The following is a 20457-nucleotide window of genomic DNA, read 5'->3' as shown; positions in this document are numbered from 1 at the left end:
AGTCTTATCTAGCCTGCTGCTCGCAGTATGACGCTGAGGTGAGATGCCCGGCTGCCGTACATGTTGCAACATGTAGATGGGCGTTTCAGCAAACAATGCGATACCATTCATCATCAGGGGAGCAATAGCGAGATTTGTCCACATCTAGCTCTTAATCCATCTTCAGTAAGTGTATAACATCTTGTGTATAAGATAGCTGTGTAATACCCATGTAAGTAGGTACATATGTCACGATATCCATGATCCCGAAACGCCGCCAAAACTCCCATCACCAGGAACCTTTACCCTCATCTATCCTTGCCGATCGGTTCATCAATCAAGCGTACCAATAGAAAACAACCCTTGATTCGCTCCAAATGCCCGCTCAGTCCATGTCCATGTACATGTAATGTAATCAGTCTCGCGTCCACTCCCACCAAATCTCCACAACCTCATCCATTGCCTCCTCCTCGCCATCATAATCCAAGTCCGCAACTCCGTGGTGTAGAAACATCTGCCGCAACTTGCCGTCCACCTCTTCGGCGTCAATGAGCCTGTAGCTCTTCTTCTTGCCCTCCTCCGTCTTGTCTCTCATCTTGCCCATTGTGCTTTCGTAATTCATGGCTGCTTCCCATGTTCCCTCGATAAGATCCAGGTCGTCTTGGCTTATGCCGTCTTGGTATACGCTGATGCTGTATCCGTTGGCAAGGACAGTGTCGCCGTCGAACCTCCATCGTTGCAGGAAACAATCTCCGCAGAAATCGGCAATCTTGGCCATTTTGTCGACGGGGGCTTGGTGCCATGACTTCCAGTGATGTAGACTCAGTGGGAAAACACCTGATTCGTAAAACCCGCTCATGTCTCCCCTCATGTCGAGTTGATACAACCCGGGGATAGCCGTCAGCTCTGTTTGTGTATAGTTGTGTATGCAGTTGCTCAATAGCCCATCGCCTTCTCTCGTGAGGCTCTCCGCAAGACAGTCTTCCACGTGGGAGTCGAGCTGCTGCATCAGGGGCATGCTCATAAAGACGCCAGCTCCTCCGTAGGCCATGACGCCAAAATATTCCACCGCCCCCGGGCTTTCGGTAAGGCCGCCAATGTATGTTGGCACGGTCGGATCGTAGTTTGCAAGAAGTTGTGTAATTGAATATGGGGACGGGAAAAAGGTATCGTCGTCGATGATGACAGCCCACTGGGTGTCATGAGTGGCGTAGTCGACCAGATCGCGGATAATGGCAAAATGTTGCTCATTGACGTCGAAGGAGCAGTTCCATGGTCGGATAGCCGTGAGGCTCATATCGTGGCTGTCGTACATTGACTCCAGAGAGTCCAAGTCGTCGTCCGTAATGGATTCGTCAACAACAATCGCAAGGAAAATCGCACCCGTGCCAGACATCCAATGAGAAAACTGGGAAACTGAGTCCTGCAAGCGAGAGAGCGTAGTCGCCACGCCAACTATGACTTTGGAAAGATCCGCCACGGGATATGGCTCTGCTACCTGAAGCGTGATGGGTTCACAGGATGCAGCTTGGTCAGGCGTATCTGATGGCGAGATTCTTCTGCATTGATCGTCGAGGTCCAAGATGTCTGCCCTTGATCCCAACAATGGGCTGTCGACTTCGGAGACTGTCTCTCGTGAACTGGCATCCGAGCTATAAACGCCGCGAAAGCAACGCTTGCGAAATATGACATTTCGAGTTAATCCATACTCTTTGCGCCTCAGATAATCCAGCTCTGAAGCACAAGGCTTGACTGAATGGAAGCCATCCTGCGCTGAAATCGCAATGCCTAGGTCAAATGGGAGCTCATATTGTCTTGTGCCTTTGTTGTGCTCTCTTTTGGCGAGTAGAGTGAGGAGAAACACAGTGGACACAAAGACAATGAGTGTTATACCTCTGTGTGAAATCGGCGAGTGGCAGCGCGTGATGAGCATCCTGGGATCATGCAACAGTCATGACCCGTATCTAGACACGTGCTGGTCTGTTTTTAGGAGGGAATTGTAGAGATAGACTGAGAGTATTAGTATATATGAATATCGGAGATTTGTTCCGCTAAATCTGAATATGAAATATAGCAGACTGTTAGATATAATACCCTCCATCTCCTCCTTACTGGTCCAGTGTGTTAGGGGAGTCCTCCAGGGATACCCATACTAGCAGTGCCAATACATGCACCATCATCTTGTTTCAATATTGCCCCTAGCAGATTGCATCTTGATTCTTTGACATCTAATTTGCACGTAAATGTTCCGATTTTGCGTTTGATAGCCCGCAATGTCTGCTGCTCCACAGATGCGATAAACCAGACGAGGACGCGCGTGCCGGCCGTTTCAAGGCCGTGATAGCCGGGGTTGGCACCGGTGACGAAAAAAAAAAGACGCTATAATTGCCAAACCCCCTCAAAACCGGGACGAGTTATAATTGACAGCCGTTGATGAATGCCAGGGATGAAGAGAAGCTGGGGAAGAAAGGACGGAACCCTGTCCGGGATGGATCTTGGATGCTCTAGACGGACTTTGTGAGGTCTTGTTAGCACAGTAATCAATCTTCCACGCGACGAATCTGCCTCTTGCATCCCACATTCCGAAGGCCAATGGGTCATTGTTCGCCCTTTAAAAGATCCTATTCGCACAGATAGGATTCGACGGGCATTATTAGTTGCAGCCATCGCCGGTTGAAGAGACGAAAAAATGCCGGTGGTGACGTGCATGTACGCGCAATCCAATGCGCCAAGAAAAAGGGGGCCCGCCCTCGATTGTGATGTTCACTCCACATGCAAATGACGAGGCCCGTTTCAGGCGCTTGGCGGCTGCTTTTGCTCCTTTTGTTCGAGTAAATTGAGCTTTGCGGCTGTGTTGAGTCTTTTGAGATTGATAATTTTAAGCACGAGTAACGAGTCAGAACAGATTGAACGCTCAATGATAAGATCAACTCGACTAACACCTACATAAGAACAGTACCAACAGGGAAAAAGGGTCTGCAATTTTTTCTCCAACTGTAAAACAGGTTCAGAAGAGTGATTGTCAAACAATAAGTATCCTATTCTGGAAACAGCGATCGAGAAGACTTAATCAGAATAGTAGAGGTCATAGTCACAGTCGGCGATGATGTCTCGACAGCTAGTTAGACCGTCATCGAAATCATCCCAGTCTGTACCCGACTCCAGAGAGTATCTCCCTCTTCTGAATATGACATCGGCCATTGAAAAGTTTTGAAAGTGACAGCGCCCTGGTATTGCCTTTTCCAATACGTTTACCGTCTCTTCCTCATCATTTGCATCCACCACCACCTCGGCTTCTCGACTAAGTGACCGGCCCATGTAATCGCAGATAGGTGTTATCCGTGTGATCCATTCCTCGAGGTCATTCTCCAGCTCTATTTCTTCAGGCGATTCTATTTTAGGGGGCTGCTCCGCAATAATCCCGAGCGTCGAAAGGTTACCAAGAATACTATCCCAAATATTCGGGTCCATTCGGAAATCGGGATTGTAGAAAGCTGGAGTCGGCCGTAATATAAGAATCATTTTGCGGATTTTCTCTCTTGCCTTGGGCAATTTGGCGAGTCTAGTTTGGCCAATACTGTGAAGCCCGACTAACATGGTAGCATCGTCATATAATATATCCGTCACCTCCTCAGTGATTTGTCGACAGCAGAGAAGGAGGCCAGGGAATGCGCTCCGACTACTCGGATAGAGCTCGTACATGATCCTATTGCTACCACAATCTATCGAGGTTTCGGACTCGCTCTCTTCGCCCTCTTCAATCTCGATGAATGGGGTGTCGCCAATCTCCTCCAGGCCATGATGAGGGTGCTCATTTAGTTCTTCGGACCAGTCAAAGAGGGTTTTCCGGCACACGCCGCTCGAAACATCAATGAGAGGCTTTTGTGGGATACAATATCGGTAGATCTGTCGACGGATCTCTAGCGGTATGGCTAGGAAAGCGCTCGAGTTTGAAGAGGAAACAGATGAAGCCATCCTTTTTTTCTTTAAGTAGAGTAAACGACCTTTTTTGTAAGCTGAAGACATCTTCAAAGGCGGCGAGGTTTAGGGAAGGCAGAACTTCTCAGGTTCGCTGACCCCATGTAATGAAGCTTGAAAGTAAGGTAGTTTTCTATGAAAAGAGCTGATGACGGCTCTGTGTCGTCATGCGTACAGTCTATGCACGTTAGCCATAGCTACTAATTCTCTATCTACTGCGCCGACCCTTGCTTCGGTCTGCACTGTACACGTTCCGTTTTATACATCGCTCATCCAAGCCACCCTGCTGAACGTACATCTACGCCCATTTCACCTGCTGCCATCCCTTGACGTTTGATTGCCAGCTATCAATCAGCGCAGGCAGCGAGTCCATGCTGAGAATGCTCTTGATCTCATGCTCACCATCCAAAAGCCATCTCTTCAGTTTAGGCTCGAAATCCCTTGACATGACTTCCGTCTTGAGCTCTGAGATCCAGCCCTGGCCTTCCTTGATGCTCGCTTCGGCAGTTGTCTGCAAGTCTTTGAATTGAGAAGCCAAGTCCTTGGGAAGGCCGCTCTTCCCTGACCGGTCTCGCGCCTTTTCCCTCTCACTGTGGTTCAAGATCCATTGAGACCCTAGCTTAATTGCCGCCGTCGTGTCTCGAAGCATCGTCATGTTGTGCATCGAGCCCAGCATTGTAATCGTACGATCTATTGAAGATTCTTTCTCGTGCAATATCTGATTTCGCTGGTTCGCTAGGACCAGCTTCAATGCATTAATGATATGAGTCAAAGCGTCGGAGCTATCGGAAGATCGGTCAAAATCGACGCATAGAGACATCAAGGTACAGATGAGGCTGACGGCCTCAAAGTACAAAAGTTCTGATCGAGTCATTTCGTCATCAGGACCGGCCAAGAACTTCGGGAAAGAGTTACCGAGGCGTGCCAATGTCTCAATAACATAAATGTGATCATATTCCAAGCTCCCGGCCGATGATTTATAGCTAGCGGGAGGTTTATAGGCCAGCAGTTCATGGAATGCTTCGGATAACAGGGACAAGTGGCACCGGCGATTCTAAAGGTTGTTAGTATCAGCCGGAATGTCAGACGGGGGTTGTGTAGGCAATGCTTCACTTACTGATGGGGCTGGTCCAAGCCTGAGGTTAAGATGCATCGGCTGGATTGTACTGCTGTTCCAGGATGGAAACGATCCATAGTCAATTGTCTGGATGAGATTTGATTCATCATCTACCTCATCTGTATGCATTGTCAGTTTACGCAATGTTTCAATGAGTGCGGAAAACATAAGAACATACTGAATCGCGGATCTGAATCCAACTCATGTGATGTTTGTCCCAAGAGTCTTTCGATCCTCCTTGCCTCTGCTAGACTCATTGCCCGTGTACAACTCATCCGCAGGCGATCAATATACTTTGGTATCCCCATCACGCTGCTGTAGCTTCCTGATTCAAATGCATCGACCAAGCGCCGAGGCATCCTGAGCTTCAATGATATCTGATAGTGAGATTGCAAAAGGTCCATGAGATGGCTTCCCCAACTATCATAAGACGATAGGAGCGCAGGGGCAATTGTTGATAGGCGATCGTAAAAAACGGGCCCGAGAGAATCGATGATGGTACGCTTGACGCCGATAACATCCCAAACATCGGCGGCCCTGTAGGCTGAACCAAGACGTATGTGTAGTTGTGTCAAAAGGAGAGATAGCTGACTATGACCTGGATTCTGTGCGAGCTGGTCATCCAGTAAGAGAGCAGCGCGAATGAGATGACGCGCTGCCTTTGATTCCAGTGGCTGACCAGTCTGTGCAGGACCATCGAAAGCCAAGTTAAGGCTGCAAAAAGCAATCAGTATTGCAAGTTCTGGGAGCACCTCGGTCTTGATTTTTGCGTTTTCGCCATCGGATTTCGTAATTGAGTCGTAAAACGCCACGCTAGCCTCGGAAAGCCGCGAGAGGCAAGTGTTGCATAGTGCTGTTTTCACCGTGGCTTCACAAACGGTACATTGGAGCTGTTGATCTTGGCCTCTGGATTTCGTTTTCCGGTTTGTCAATAGCAGGTACTGCGTTTTTAGAGTCAACAATCTTGTGAAAGCTGCCTTGAAGTTTTTCTCATCGCCCTCTGCCAGTCGAGGCAAATGATCAAACGCAAGATACTTTAAGCCGTTCGCATCTAGGTTTTCCATCAATGTCTTGACATCACTGAAGCAAGCAGGGCAAATATACTGATCATCAATGTAGTGAATCAGCTCTCGAAGTCGTAGTGACGAGGGACGACCGTCCAGCACGTCACTTTCATCACTAGGACCAAGGTTGAACACTGCCAAGACTCTTGCCAGTAAGATGTTGCGTCTGTACATAGGTCGCATGTGCTCAGACGATAATAGTTTTGCAAGTAGTTTCTGAACAACGCTCGTAGATCTCAAGGTGAAGTCAGTACACATCCAAAGCTGTGGAAAGTTAGGTTTGAGGGGCACGTCACTCACTCTGGGTCGACATCCTTGATATGGCCTGCAGCATCAATTATATGCCGCCACACAGCAATGTCGGATGCGAGCAAAGTCAATTGTCCATCAGCATCGCAATCGGAGAGACAATCCTTGCAAAGGTTGAACACAGCAAGCCAGTCGCCATCTCGTCTGAACTTGGCAATTGCGCGCAGGGCTACCTCTTTTCGGCCTTGGCGAAATTGTGCGGCGGGAGAAAATACGGGACTGGATATGAGCTTGAGGAAGTCTTGGGGGGTTCCATGTGTCTCGACAATGTCGTAGAGCAAGAGAGTCTCTTCTTCGGTTTTGACACGTCTTGGGGTAGGCTTGGCTGCTGCCTCGCTTGAGTTTGCTTCAGCCTAGTTCCAAGGCGACAATTAGAACTGGAATTGGCATGATGACGATTTGAGAAGTGAAAATATAATACCTGTTCTGTGACTTGGGCAGCTCGCTCAATCTGTTTTTGGGCCAATGTACCGTATAATTTCCTCTTATCGGGTGAGGTTTGAGGACTCATCTATGCTCAAGTTAGCGGCGAGCACACGCAAATTTTTGATAGCAAGATCAACTCGCTCAAAACTATGACTTACAGAGAAAAGGTGCGTGACTACAATGTTCCAGAACAGCATGTCCCTGTCCTGTGGAAAAGAGCGGTCGATGATGGCAGCAATCTGCACCTTGTCAGTTCTCTCGAACAATCCTAAAGCCGTGTATCGGCCATCAAGAAGATGGGAAGCTGGAACTTTACCTGTTGAGCGCTGGCCAGGTCCCAGTGAAGCAAGCATGATTCGAGACATCGAGTTGCAGCAAACTTGTCCTTCGGGGCAGCCTTGACAGCGCGCACTCTCAACGGACCCAGCGTCTCGGCAAAGTCGTCTTGGTCCAGCAGGTTCGTCGTGGCCCATTCCAACAGGTCAATAGCATCTACGTCTTTGACAGTGCTTCCCTCCTTGACAAATTTCCAGACAGCAGCAACAGCGGCGAACTTGGCAGCGGGATCATCCAACTGGCTCTCGGCGCAGATTTTGACGGCCTGTATCGTGTGAATACCAGCTGGTCAGCCCGGTACCTTTTGCTTCAACTTTTGACAGAGAGCCTCAACACCTCAACACCTGAGGTCAGGAATCGCCAAGCTCACCTCATAATATTGATCGTTGAGCGTCTTGGCTCGCTTCTCGGCCAGGCGGATCACAACGGGCCAGTTGCCGTCTTGAAAGGCCGACTGGAGCTGGAGGTCGACCCCATTCTTAAGGCGAGGTCTTTGGCGATTCATGAGGAGCGTGTTTTTGGGAGTATTTGGCTGCACGCTCTCAATCGCTTCCAGATTTCGAGGCACCAAAATGGCCGTGAGAATCGTTGAATGATTTGGAGGGGTTAATTTGGCTGATCTGAGCAAGGCTGACGGCTTAGCCACGGGTACCCCACCATATGTGGCTGCGGATTTGGAGATGTGGCGCTTTTGACGAGGCTTTCACTCTACAGGTTACGATACCTGTAGTTTCAACTGCTATGGCATGGTAATTACATGTGTATTTGGTTGTAATCAATTTAAGAGACTCGTACTACAATAGCCAAAATTTCTTGATTATTTATTATATCGTGATGTGTCCGCCATACGGTGTGAGTTATAAAGCACATATTTCATGGGTCCTTCTTCTGACGTTTAGTACTCCGTACTAAGCGGGAAAACGACGCGATATGGTCGAATGTTGCATACGACAATGCTAGATGAGTATGTGTTTAATCCGTGGCGAAAGCAGAATTCAGGAATCATTGCCATTTGCATTCTGTCGTGGAGCGGGGTTTGTCTTGCTGCATGTTGAGCTAATGTTATGCTGTGTCTATTGATCGTCTCTATTGGATGGATGCCTGTATTCAGCTAATACCCCTGTAAAACGCGTGAAAATCCTACGACGTGAAGATGGAAAACGACAAGCTGGACACTTCTCCTACTCGCCAAATATTGAGACCTTGCTTCACTAGTCATTCCCGGTGAATGCTAATATGTCAAAATGTCTTCAAGAGTCCTGTTATGGCTCTCCATAGTGTCTCTCTCGTCGGCCGCCCTGCCCTGGAGTCAAGGTGATGTGACACCAGGTCTCCAGACATCCTCATCTGTGTCCTTCGACCCGCTTGCCGTGCTCGCAATTCTCTGGAACCCACGTGCTTCAGTGAGCGCATCGAGGCTCTATTCTCAGCCTCATCGCTCCGAGACCAAGCGACTGCGATGGCCGCATCTCATGCAGATTGGCGCCGCAACTGTGCCTGTATCTGTTCTCGTGGGCCATTTTATACGCAATTACCGCTCTATTCATCCCGGGTTGGAAATGTTTATGAGTAATGTGGACAATATCAATGTCAAATCGACAATTGGCAAAGAAATCAATTTGTTCCCCACGCTACCCCTGAGCGGCAGTGAATCGAGCTTCGTCGACTCGCTAGCATTTCGCCCATCAATGCACCCAAGGAACGACATTATTATTGTTTCACTTTTGCGGCCCGGAAGAAGGGCATTGGCGGAGAAACATGTTGTCCTGGAGTCACAACACGCCAATACGAGATACAGAATGAAATGGCTTCTTGGAAAAATTATCTTTGGACTGACTGAGCTTATTATGGGACTAATACTGTCAGGCGGACTGATATTCAGTGTCCTGCTGAACGATATTTGGGGTGTAGTGCTTTTTGGGACCTATTTGTTACATTGGGTGGCGTCTACTGCAGTCTCGTTTTGCCAATTAGTCGAATCGGATACGTGGAAGGCAGAGTTGAACATCAGACAAGACGATGAAGTTGTTTTTGCCATTTACGAGCGGCCAGCGGGCGGCTGGGTGATCTTTAAAGGCACACAGGAGACCATGGAGAGATGGGCTCGCACATCATGGTGGTTTGCGGACAACAAACTGCATAATAAACTAGTCCACTGGTCATGGATGATAACCGGTCTCTTGGCAGCTCTCGCTTCGGTTGCAAACATGGTCAACATGACGGGCTACATGCAGCTAGGCTTCCTCGGAATCCTGGTGTATGGTTCCCTGGCTGAGCTTTGGCTGACTGTCGTGGATCAAATGTTTCAACCCGAATCAATGAGTTTTCTTGGCCCATATAGCACACGCACGGTGGCGGCCAACGACAAGAAATACAAAAGTATCATACAGGCTTGCCTCGGCGTTGACGATACTCATCGTCTCGGCAGTGTACCATGGACCGCACTGGGACTGCTTCCAAATCGAGAGCCATTTTTGGCTTTGGAACAGCTGATTCGGAATTTGCATAAGGCTTCTTGTGCAAATGGAGGTGTCGCGGAAGAAAATTACCTCGATAGCGGTCTCTCCGAGTTTGACAACTCGTGCAAGGACTTGCACCAAGATGAGGCGGACTACTCGCGGGGTATTCGCAACGAAGTTGAGAGAGTGTGGCGAGAGCGGATTGCAAATCAGGAGGGGCAGCAGCGGGTGGAAGAAGTGAAGAAGGTCCCGGTGTAACTGGTTGCCGTGTACCGATGGCACAATCCTAATTTAGACTGTGTTGGGTTTAGAACAATACTTTCGTTAATATAAAATACAGGGATTGGTAGGATAATTCATTAATCGAGATAGCAAGGGATGTTACATTCCGTCATTAATCGAGATAGCAAGGCATGTTACATTCCGTCATTAATCGAGATAGCAAGGCATGTTACATTCCGACATATTGCGTTAATCGTAGCTGGTATATATCAAGGAACAGACCGGTAGCCAATCAACTACCACATACTATCTCAGAGCCGACAGCAAAGGGAAGAGTGAAAAAATCAAGGCTAAGGACTACACGGTCCTTATCACGGACCACACAGCTAGGGTCATACAGAGGATTGTATTTATCTCTGATCTTCCTAGAAATAAAGGGGCTACAGCTCCTTCTTATACCTTTGTTCAGCCCGGCAGGCCGGCTAGCTTGCTAGTTGAGAACTCTGACGCCTTTATCCGCGTTGAACGAACAAAAGAGCGCCCCCTTTGTAACTGGTCCCTAACATACGAGGAGGATTGTTCTTATATTAGAAGAAATTACAGCAACAGTGCCTCATAGATGCTTCGATAACAGCAATTGAATAATGGACTTACGTTGCCATATTTATCAAGATGGTTAGATGATTTGTTAAGGCTGATGATTGACATAAGACTGGAGCTACTTTGATCACTCTATACACTACGTGATACGATTCTTGATTTATTCGACTTAACCTACATGTCAATATAAACTAAACTTATAGTTTCTCTGCTTCACAATATGTGTATATACTAATGACCATGTATTAGTTTCTTTTATCATCGCCATGTAGATTATATTTAAGCCTGCTAAAAAGTGCAGTAGCCAAGAGGGTATCCGTACCATCCGAATACAAGGGATTAATAGTAAATAGTATGAATAAGGGCTGTCTGACCAGTCAAGCAGAGAAGTACACCAATTGATCATATATTTCAACAGAGCCAGTGCATTATTCAACGTATTTTAAAGCTTCCCTGATATCTATTATGTTTGTTCTAATCAATGTATATAGTCTATTTGGATAATCATGAATCCTTTTCAATTTGAACTGGAGCGTTCATATTCGTGTCTGAGTTTTTAATTACTGCTTGTAACGTTCAAATGAAACTTACTTGCAGCTCGTAATCTAGCTCCAAATTTGTAAAAGATCAAGGGCAGTATTCCTAGAGCTAGAGCAACGAAACCCAATGTGCTAGTAGCCCACGGCGTGCCGAGTTTCTCATACATCGTCGTAGCAAACACCGCGAAGCCAGCGCCAAAAAGACAGCGAAGCATTGTATTAGCTGCCAAGGCGCTGGCACTGTAACGCTCGTAGCAATCAGTAAGATACGCATTGATGCCGAGGAACAGCATGACTAGAGCGAAGCCAAAAGGTATGCCAGCTAGAATAGACACAATCCAATGTGTCGGTGGCAGTGCGGTCCAACCGAACCAAAAAATACCAATTGGCAATAGCCAGACAATTGGGATCAGATGTGGCAAACGGGCTTCAGGTACCGGGCCAATCTTCTTTTTATAGTGAGCGTAGATGTTGTTCACCCATGGGGAGAGGGCGGTGGCAACACCCATCCCAACACCAATTCCTGTGAAGGCCAATCCTGAAATGCCGATAGACCACCCACGCGCTTTCTGAAAGACAACAGGATAAGCCGTAAAGTCTAGATAGAGTACGCCGTAAACGAAAGCCATGTAGAGCGATAGCGTGAACAAGATGGGCTCTGTGAAGAGCATGATCCAAGGGCGCAACAAACTTTGAGAAAACTGTGCCATTCGGAGATCTCGCTTCAATTTGATGCCAGCTTTGGCGTTCTTCACTTCGAGAAGTCTGGGGGCGTATGTCTCAGGAAGGGCAAACAAAACCACGACATAGATTGCCATAGCAACGATAAACACAACCCAATTGGTCCATCTCCAAGACAAGTATTGTGTTAAGAAACCGCCGACGAGGGTTCCCAAGACCGGACCACAGAAGCTGGCTGCTGTGTAGAGTGCAAGTGGGACAGATCGATGGGATTGAGGCCACAAGTCGGTGATAGAACCACCTGTGTTTGCGACTGCAGGTATGCCAAAAAGTCCGGCAAAGAAACGGCAAATTAGCAAGGTGTTCATGTTCTGCGCGAGTGCGCAACCCAATGTGGAAAGACAAAACAGCAGAAATGTGCCGTAATAGAGTGGATTTCTGCCCCTATTAGCCGCAAAGAAGTCATCAGCATTATCACGTCGGTTGATTTACAACAATCCACTTACCAAATCTCCGACAGTGGAGCAAAGAACAGGGGCCCAAATGCTGAACCGATCAAGTAAGTCGTTGACCCCAATGTGGACATGAGATTAGAGACATGAAGGTCCTTGGCAATCGATGAGATAGCAGGCGTATACACGCTGGCGCTAAACCCGACAATACCTGACATTCCAACAACGGTGATTGTATAAACCCCTAATAATGCGATAAATCAGTATACCAAGCGGAATGCCTCCTCTGTTTCTCGTAACAGATGCTCACATCTTGCAACTGGTGACCAGTTCAGAGGATCATCCTTTCCTTCCAATTTTGTGATGACTTCTATTTCTCCGATTTCGAGTTCTGCCACAGCATCTTCCAATGCCGCGGATTCATTTCCGACGGCCACCTCCTCTTTCATACTACTATGCAGCAGCCAAAGTCAGCTCACGGTCAGAGCTCCCGTCTCGACAGCCTCGATAGTCTCGAATTATTCCGGGTGGCACGATAAGAACAATAGCTAAGAAAGACAAAATAAGTCTAGAAGAGGCCGCCGCTTTGCTGTATTGTTGAAAATTTTTATTCTCTTCAAAATTTCAAGCTTGTGAAGAGCGTTTGGAGCAATATTATTTGGTCAAGGTGACTGATCACTGACGTTACAATCGCGCATTTTGGTCAACCTTAGGGCGTGTCAATACCTCCTTGATCATTCAAAAGTTCCACCCAAATCCAGAGCCTGCTCCATAAAATCGCGGGAGGGTAATTAGGAAAGGTACCCGGTGGCTTGCCTCCCGCAAATATGGAGCCCGAACCAGGGTGTAGTTGCTGATCAGAAGCCCGCGATCGTATAGAGATGCACGTGGGATTGACAGTAAGCAGACGGTTGCCTAATGCTCTCAGGAGCAGGACGGGACGGGGGTCAAGGTAACATCGCGCCGATACACGTCTTTGAATCGTGTTCTGCATCATCTTACTGTGGATTATCGAACCTCTCTCATTCGCAACTTCTTTACTCCGCATGTACTCGCCAACGATGCTGGTAACGACGTGCTCGCTGGGTGGCAAACGTGCAAATCATATCATTGATACTTCATATTACTACAACATGTGATTGTGAGATACATGTATACAAGGGTTACCATTAGCCGAATGTAGTAACTAGCCAAACGATTCGAAAGAAGTTAGCTGTCTATGCAATAGAGGTGATATCAAGCCGACGGGCAGAGTCCGTTAGTGTTGAAATGCTTAAATTTGTTTTCTCGTCACAAAGGGGAATAGTGAAGAAACATAGCGCTTCCATTTATCTTATTCCTAAAAGGGTTACCAACCCGAAGTCACTTCGATTGCTGCATTACTACCTGTATATAAATTATTCACTCAGATGAAATCATATACATTGCTTGGAATATTAAGTTTTATACCGTAGGCCCATTCATCTTTAATACGTATTGAACAATTATGTGATAGTCTCGCTCTATACAAGTCGAGTGCTCAAAGCTTGATTTCTATTACTCTTATCTGAATAGAAGAAAAGTTCTAGTTCTAAGCTAATTCGGTTTTCTTAAAAGACCTCCATATACTGCACATTCATGTGTTTCGGAATTACACAAGCCTTAAATCTACGAGAGCTTATATCTGTCTTCTGAGCACGTCGTTGGTCGTCTAGAGTTAAGAATTCACGACCAAGAGCTAATAGCGGGGTGCTAGTGTCAACGTCTGAGCCAACACTCTCAGGCTTGTTCTGACGGCCTAGAAGTTCGGCAGTTGTATGCAAAGCGGAATCTATAGCCCCTGCAATCTGTATGTAATATGTAAGTACAAAGTCATCGATAATACAAGTAGAAGAAGAGAAAGTGGAGAAAAGGAAAAGAGGGGGGAAATGGAATCATCTCTTACCCATGTGTGGTGCTTTGATAGATGTTCTCCAGCAAAATGAATATTACCCTCTGGCTTCTTCGCTACTTCAAAGAAGCGGGAGAATTGGCCTGGGAGAAACATGGCATCTCCACCGCACGATTCGGCCGACCACGTAATGTCAAAAGCCTCGATGAATTGCTCGTAGACATCAATTTCAACCTCATCAGCAAAGTATTTACTAAGATCATGCAAGCAAATCTTTATTCTTTCTGGGCGTGACAACCCAGTCCACTTGGCAGCATCGCTCATCCAGCTGTAAAGCAGCAAAACGCCGGAGCCGTTGCTGCCAAGGTCGTTGGATGGATAAACGATCCAGCGGAAGCGCAAATCAGTAGTGCTCTGGCCGCCAAAGCACGGGTTAGCACTGGAGCGTTCCCAGAAGCGAGTTCGAAAGTGCAGGCCAATTTTGTAGAGGGGTTCATAGTGCGCCCCTCGAATGGACTGTTCTTTCATGAAAGACCATCTAGGGCGGTCCACAATACTGTGAAGAGCAGATGGCGGTGTCGCAACAACCACTTTGTCAAAAGTAGCAGTGTAAGTCTGATGAAGGCCCTGCGCTGACAGCTGAACCTTTCCATTATCTAGGTTGATAATACGATCTACTCGCGAGTTTAGGCGAATATTCTTTGAGCCAACCAATGAAGCGGCACATTGAGTGATGCGAGACATGCCGTCTCGAACAGTTGCCCACTGAATGACAGTTAGTCTAAAAATTCGAAGTTATAAAGCTTAAAGGAATAAATTGACTTACGTCTTTGGTATCAAAGTCCAAGTTCTGCATTATGATCTCTGTAAAGCTTAGATCATATTGATTAGTTTGAGAGCAGAAAAGCTCGACAAACTCTATGACCTCGTGAGGCCATCCGACAACCAGGCGGAGATAGGCTCGGAAAGAGTATTCATCGTATTTGAGCAACTTTTCAAATCCAGCATCAAAGTCTTTGCGAAGTATAGATAGCCAGGGTAAGACAACGCTTCCAAGAAGTTGTTGAGGGGTCTTATTGCAATAGGCTTCAGGAAGACCAGCCTCAGCTGCCCATTTGCTGTCCTGTAACGCACCCTTCTGGTTCTGGAAGAAGGATCTGTTGTTCTCATGGTCGAGAATATATGGAATAAGTTCAATCTTATCTCCAGCAAAGCCATGCGTATTGAGATAACGAACAAAGTCAAAAACCTTTGAATGTAAAGAGGAGCGGGGGATGCGCATGGCACCAGCTTCAAAATAAATGTCCTCTGATTTGGCTTGCGGTGTAAATCGATGAGTGTAGATACGACCGCCAACTCTATCAGCTGCCTCGAAAATTGTCACTTTGTGACCTTCTCGGCGTAACAGCAAAGCTGTATAAAGGCCTGAAATGCCCGCACCAATTATGCCAACATGCATGGTGGCTAGAGTATGAATACAAGATGTGGTAAATCACCGATTTTTTTGGTAAAAAAGATAAATATTTAACACAACAAGTGTAATATAAAGATGATTCAAGAAAGACGGCAGCCGTTACGTGCTCATAGATATAGCATCGTTATTTTTATCTATTTATTCATTTTATCTATTTGCTTATTTTATTTTATTTCCTTTTATTGCTCTATTTATTTTATTCAATTTATTTTATTTTATTTTATTTCCATCGTGGAAATAAAATAGTGACACAGCGGCTAGTGCTTGACAAGCAATTACGAAGGAATCAGATCCTTGTTTGGCTCCATCAGCAAGGGGGCTGTAAAAATCACCGCCGCCCCATCACTTACAATTCCATCGTGTCGACCGGCGGTTTTTTTGCACCTTGCATGGCATGATGTTCAACATTGCAGCTCCTCCAGGCTACAATCCAGGGGTGTTGACAGGCCTTTTGATAAGGACTTTTAAAGAACCTTTGCAGTATTCGCATTGCTTACCTACCTATTAGGCTGATCTCCGCGGTAGATCCCACAAACGGCAGGTTTCACGGTAATCTCTAGAAATATGTTCAATTAATACAATCTTTTACCAATACGATTTATACATCATCTGGTAACCCTTATCTGGCATATGCAGCCTTGTAATGTTCCATCATCATGATTGCCAAGATGAAGTTTAGTTGAACTCAATTTTTGTTAAAGAGTTACTCGTAGAGTAACTCCAGGTGATAGCAGGTTTTTAATAAATTGGTTCTAGCAATAATTGCTCTATGTTGTTCACATATACAAATATCTATTAAAGAGACCTTTTACTGCCTGTGATCGTCATAGATGTGCCAATAATTGCCAGTTGTGGCAAATTCAGATTGCAGGCTAATTAAGCCTTTGGCCATTTCCCGATACAATCAATGTTGTATCAGCTTAGTAAAGAATACTCCGCGAAGTTACATTTATGTAACATAACGCTATGCCAGGGTTACCTTTCGTAAATCCCCTGTATGATACAAGACCAATGAGTGCTGAGAGTCATGTCGTCATTAAATTATAACAATCCTCCAAGATGGCTTCTGCAACGCATTGACTTCTGCAATGTAATGATATCTGCAATGCAATGTGTCCTGCATGGCAATGACTAGCGGTGTGAGAATCTTACTTGGTTAAATATATTATATCAATAATGACAGTGTTAAAAGTAATTACCGATGTGAGGTAGATACTTGTTAAATCTTACTGTAACACTCGATGAAAATACGTATATATGTATATATGTATATATGTATATATCTCATATGAACATTCTTTATATACATACATAATATATTTCCCAAAAAGACCTACATCCAAAACCTAACTCTCAGTCTACACCAAATACACTTTAATATTCCATATAAACCTCATGCTGATATTGGTAGCGTGATATGCAATTACTCGTACGTGCTTGAAGTCCTTGTCTTCCCCCCATGCTATGCTTGTGTCTCCAGGTTGTTTGATCTGACAACGAGTTTAGAAAAACGTAATTTTGTTACATCAACAAGAAAGAGAACCTGGTCAAAAGAAACGTTTCGCTAGGCAGCAACATAAATTGATTGACAAAGTTATATGCCGATACGGATATTGGCTGTATTGCAAAAAGTATAAAGTCTCAGCACTTCACCTCTCCATCCGCCGTTCTTTCTCATCAGACACCTCAATAAGCCCCATTGGCAATAAATACCTACACAGTCTTCTTTTGACTTTAAGCAGATCAAAATGCCTTCTACTAAGAGCGCTCCCGTTATTGACTTCTCGGACTTTCTGTCTGGTGATAAGCAGCGGATGCAGCATGTTGCTGACCAGATTCGAGATGCTTGCCTTACCCAAGGCTTTTTCCAGATTGTCGGCCACGACATTCCTGCCCAACTTCAAAAGGATATCTTTAAAGCATCAAAGACTTTCTTTGCTCTGCCATTAGAAGAAAAGATGAAGCTTGATAAGTCACTGGTAAGCATTTTGCTTCTGCAACAATGGGGCATTGAGATATTAACATGTCTGGAAACAGAACAAATACAACCGTGGATACGAAGTCATGCACGGCCAAATGATCGAGGCCAACACCAAGCCCGATCTCAAGGAGGGCTACTATGTCTCTCGTGATTTGCCCATGGACCACCCTCAAGTCAAGGCAGAGAAGTTTGCCCATGGTCCTAACGTATGGCCCGAGTCTCTTGGAGAGTCTTTCCGAGAGACTTGCATGGACTACTTGAACCGCATTGTGAAGCTCACGGAAGAAGTCATGCGTGCTATGGCCATGAGCTTGGGCTACGATGCCGACTACTTCAAGGAGTTTTGCACGGACCCCATGTGCTTCTACAAGTTGCTTCATTACCCACCTCAACCCACGACAGCTCATGCTCTTCAAAGAGGTATGATACTTTGTCTATTTCCATGCCTTGAACTTCTACTCATATTTACCTAGGTATTGGTGCTCACCGCGATTTTGGTGTCATCACTTTGCTCCTTCAAGGCGATGTCCCTGGCCTTGAATGCTGGGATGAAGAGGCCAAGGATTGGTACGCCATTCCTCCTGTTGAGGGAGCCTATGTTGTCAACATGGGTAACCTGTTTGAACAGTGGACAAATGATAAGTACATTTCCAACGTGCACCGTGTCATCAACCGCTCTGGAGAGGAGCGTTACAGCATCCCGTTCAACTATAACGGCAACCCCGATTTCGTTATCAAGTGCATCGAAAGCTGCCGTGTTAAGCCCGAAGAGGAGAAATATGCTCCGGTTAGCGTTGAAGACTACGTGGTTCAGAAGTACAAGGATGTTTATGGCCGTGTTGGTATTTACAAGACTGAGACATTTGCTCCTCAGAAGGTCGACGCTTAAACCATGTGGGATGTCAAATAAATAAGCAGTTTCTAGAGACTAAAATTGAATAAGAAACTTGAGTATAACTGATACAGTTTAAAATAAGTTACTGTGACGTCTTGACTTAATAAGTATTAAGCCTGAAGTAATAAGTCTATAGTCTATAGCTAAACTGAACCGAGCTAGTTTAAATAATGAACGCTAATTAATTATCGATCCATCAGACCATTTTGAGGTTGATCTTAATCTTTTTCCATAAAGATAAAAAACAAAGGGGACAGGGATTAAAATTGCGGCAAATCCTCCCGTGATACTTGATCCTGGGCCAACTCCTATGTTATGATAGAGAGGCCCTACGGCAAGTGGCAAGGCGCCAGCAACACACGACCGCAGAAACGTATTTGCTCCGATTGCCGAAGCTGCATACGCCTGGAATGTATCGACGAGATAGTTGAGTGCCGCTTGGAAGATGGTGAAAAATCCTGTACCCAGCATCGCCAAGCCAATACATGGAGCAACCCAGGTCGTGCCAGGTTTAGCTGTCCAGCCTGTGAGGAACTGACTTGCACAGAAAATAAAGGAACCAAGCATCATAGGAGGCAGACGCATCTCGGGAACAGCTTTGTTTCCTGCTGCATAATAGGCCTTGTTGTAGAGGAATTGGTTGTAAATATTTATACCGCAGCCTATAGCGGCACCCAAAACAATGGATAGAAATGGTAGGGCAGCTGGGATTGGTTCCCACCCACGCACCTCCCCAAAGATGATAGGGATTGCACCGAGTTGCATATATAGGATGCCGTACACGAAGCTGGCATATAATGTTACGAGAAAACAGATTGGCGTAGACAAAATCCGAATGGGGCGAATTAGGAATTTTCGCGCGAGTTGTCGAAGATCAATCTGCCACTCTTCGAATTGTGCATGGAGTGCCCAATTGCCAGTCTCGTGCCGTAATCTCTGAGCTTTATAGACAAGAAGCAGGGGTGGGTAGCTTTCGTCGATGAATAGGGCGGCTACTAAAAGAATAGCTGATTGAAGAATGCCCGTGAAATACTCGGTCCATCGCCAGCCTAGAGAAGACTGTTGGGCAAGTACTGTGGAAACGACAGGTCCTATGAGATGTTAGCAGGATGTACATGCCACCAAGGGGGGCCGTCTTACCGAGAGCAGGACCACAAACAATAGCCATCGAATATCCAGCTAGTGCAACGCCTCTCCAAGCTGGCGAGAATAAGTCGCCAAGAACACCGCCAGTGTTGGTCATGGGCGCTGAAGCACAAAAACCTCCCCAAAACCGAGTCAACATAATCGTCTGTACATCTTTTGCCGTAGCTGTAGCAAAGGTAAAGCAAATGGCCACAAACATGGGTGTAAGAACTGGCACCCTTCGACCATATACCTCGCTTAACGGGGCCCAGAGTAAAGGTCCGATTCCAAAGCCAATGAGATACAGTGTTGTGCCTAGAGTAGCCACTTGAGTAGATATGTGAAACTCTTTGGCAACCTGGTCCGTACCTACTGAGTACGAGGAGGAAGCCCATGTTGCTGACATAGTGACCAAGCCATACAAGACTGTAGTAAGGATCTTTTTATGTGTAGGCCAGTTTAGCGGTCGGTAGGGATCCTCAACCCCGTCGAAGTCAACAAGGCATTTCTCTTCAGTAGGCAGGTTGGCTAATGGGTGGGAGAATTCCGGGACTGGTCGTGATCGAATGCGCGAGACGATGGTTTCTATTCGTGATGGTACAGGAGTAAGACTCCTTGTCGTGCTCAACTCGTCTTGGCATCTGCTTCGACATCTTGTTCGTGAAGCCGTAATCTCATATATGCTCGGTCGATGGCCATCGAGGAAACCATCTTCAAGATATTCGCCTTGAGACAATGCTGATTGTGATGGGCGTATGCCCTCTTCAAGTGTTGGACTGGCATTGGATATCGTTGAATGGAGAGACAACTGGTTCGTGAAATCATTCGGATCAGCCATGGCTTGTTCGAGATATAAATGTAGGGAGGTAGAGAGGATTGTTCGAGATGTAAAGGTAGGGAGGTAGAGAGTATAAGAACTGCTTATATTTTATGGCTATTTGGACCACCAT

At 46.2% G+C, this 20457-nt stretch overlaps 8 protein-coding genes across 8 annotated transcripts; 2 read left to right on the top strand and 6 right to left on the bottom strand.

Annotated features, from left to right (window-relative positions):
* Window positions 1-394: 394 nt before the first annotated feature.
* On the bottom strand, window positions 395-1912 carry M431DRAFT_86425 (glycosyltransferase family 31 protein; the record flags this gene model as incomplete). Its single annotated transcript, XM_024923677.1, has 1 exon — window positions 395-1912. The coding sequence occupies one exon, from the start codon at window positions 1910-1912 to the stop codon at window positions 395-397; it is 1518 nt and encodes a 505-aa protein (XP_024773302.1).
* A 1133-nt stretch (window positions 1913-3045) lies between these two features.
* Window positions 3046-3954, bottom strand: M431DRAFT_86642 (hypothetical protein; the record flags this gene model as incomplete). The annotated part of the gene is made up of 1 exon (XM_024923704.1): window positions 3046-3954. One exon carries the CDS (start codon window positions 3952-3954, stop codon window positions 3046-3048), a length of 909 nt encoding a protein of 302 aa, XP_024773301.1.
* A 301-nt stretch (window positions 3955-4255) lies between these two features.
* On the bottom strand, window positions 4256-7714 carry M431DRAFT_5930 (hypothetical protein; the record flags this gene model as incomplete). Its single annotated transcript, XM_024921539.1, has 8 exons — window positions 4256-5011; window positions 5075-5193; window positions 5253-6373; window positions 6439-6800; window positions 6869-6958; window positions 7032-7112; window positions 7190-7474; window positions 7580-7714. 8 exons carry the CDS (start codon window positions 7712-7714, stop codon window positions 4256-4258), a joined length of 2949 nt encoding a protein of 982 aa, XP_024773300.1.
* Window positions 7715-8387: 673 nt separating this feature from the next.
* Window positions 8388-10080, top strand: M431DRAFT_508722 (hypothetical protein). Its single transcript, XM_024919158.1, has one exon. The coding sequence runs from the start codon at window positions 8454-8456 to the stop codon at window positions 9924-9926; it is 1473 nt and encodes a 490-aa protein (XP_024773299.1). The 5' UTR covers window positions 8388-8453; the 3' UTR covers window positions 9927-10080.
* An 801-nt stretch (window positions 10081-10881) lies between these two features.
* M431DRAFT_508721 (hypothetical protein) lies at window positions 10882-12766 on the bottom strand. The gene is made up of 3 exons (XM_024919157.1): window positions 12473-12766; window positions 12217-12406; window positions 10882-12154 (listed from the first exon to the last, which is right to left on the bottom strand). The coding sequence occupies exons 1-3, from the start codon at window positions 12609-12611 to the stop codon at window positions 11047-11049; spliced, it is 1437 nt and encodes a 478-aa protein (XP_024773298.1). The 5' UTR covers window positions 12612-12766; the 3' UTR covers window positions 10882-11046.
* A 985-nt stretch (window positions 12767-13751) lies between these two features.
* Window positions 13752-15491, bottom strand: M431DRAFT_5927 (hypothetical protein; the record flags this gene model as incomplete). Its single annotated transcript, XM_024921537.1, has 3 exons — window positions 13752-13988; window positions 14087-14797; window positions 14859-15491. The coding sequence occupies 3 exons, from the start codon at window positions 15489-15491 to the stop codon at window positions 13752-13754; spliced, it is 1581 nt and encodes a 526-aa protein (XP_024773297.1).
* A 1368-nt stretch (window positions 15492-16859) lies between these two features.
* M431DRAFT_144183 (hypothetical protein) lies at window positions 16860-18475 on the top strand. The gene is made up of 4 exons (XM_024912671.1): window positions 16860-16935; window positions 17013-17485; window positions 17544-17907; window positions 17961-18475. The coding sequence occupies exons 2-4, from the start codon at window positions 17255-17257 to the stop codon at window positions 18374-18376; spliced, it is 1011 nt and encodes a 336-aa protein (XP_024773296.1). The 5' UTR covers window positions 16860-16935; window positions 17013-17254; the 3' UTR covers window positions 18377-18475.
* Window positions 18476-18559: 84 nt separating this feature from the next.
* On the bottom strand, window positions 18560-20345 carry M431DRAFT_554780 (hypothetical protein; the record flags this gene model as incomplete). The annotated part of the gene is made up of 3 exons (XM_024921404.1): window positions 18560-19473; window positions 19523-20218; window positions 20285-20345. The coding sequence occupies 3 exons, from the start codon at window positions 20343-20345 to the stop codon at window positions 18560-18562; spliced, it is 1671 nt and encodes a 556-aa protein (XP_024773295.1).
* Window positions 20346-20457: the final 112 nt, after the last annotated feature.

This window comes from Trichoderma harzianum (genome assembly GCF_003025095.1).
Source record: "Trichoderma harzianum CBS 226.95 unplaced genomic scaffold M431scaffold_7, whole genome shotgun sequence".
Classification (NCBI taxonomy): domain Eukaryota; kingdom Fungi; phylum Ascomycota; class Sordariomycetes; order Hypocreales; family Hypocreaceae; genus Trichoderma; species Trichoderma harzianum.
This window is presented reverse-complemented; position numbering and strand designations above follow the sequence as displayed.

Excerpts from the sequence above, each read along its gene's own strand:
- M431DRAFT_508722 (XM_024919158.1), top strand. The coding sequence starts at position 8,454 with ATGTCTTCAAGAGTCCTGTTATGGCTCTCCATAGTGTCTCTCTCGTCG.
- M431DRAFT_144183 (XM_024912671.1), top strand. The coding sequence starts at position 17,255 with ATGCCTTCTACTAAGAGCGCTCCCGTTATTGACTTCTCGGACTTTCTG. Across the intron at positions 17,486-17,543 it reads TGAAGCTTGATAAGTCACTG|AACAAATACAACCGTGGATA; the intron begins GTAAGCATTTTG and ends GTCTGGAAACAG. Across the intron at positions 17,908-17,960 it reads AGCTCATGCTCTTCAAAGAG|GTATTGGTGCTCACCGCGAT; the intron begins GTATGATACTTT and ends ATATTTACCTAG.
- M431DRAFT_508721 (XM_024919157.1), bottom strand. The coding sequence starts at position 12,611 with ATGAAAGAGGAGGTGGCCGTCGGAAATGAATCCGCGGCATTGGAAGAT. Across the intron at positions 12,407-12,472 it reads CTGGTCACCAGTTGCAAGAT|GGGTTTATACAATCACCGTT; the intron begins GTGAGCATCTGT and ends TCGCATTATTAG. Across the intron at positions 12,155-12,216 it reads GCTCCACTGTCGGAGATTTG|GGGCAGAAATCCACTCTATT; the intron begins GTAAGTGGATTG and ends TGCGGCTAATAG.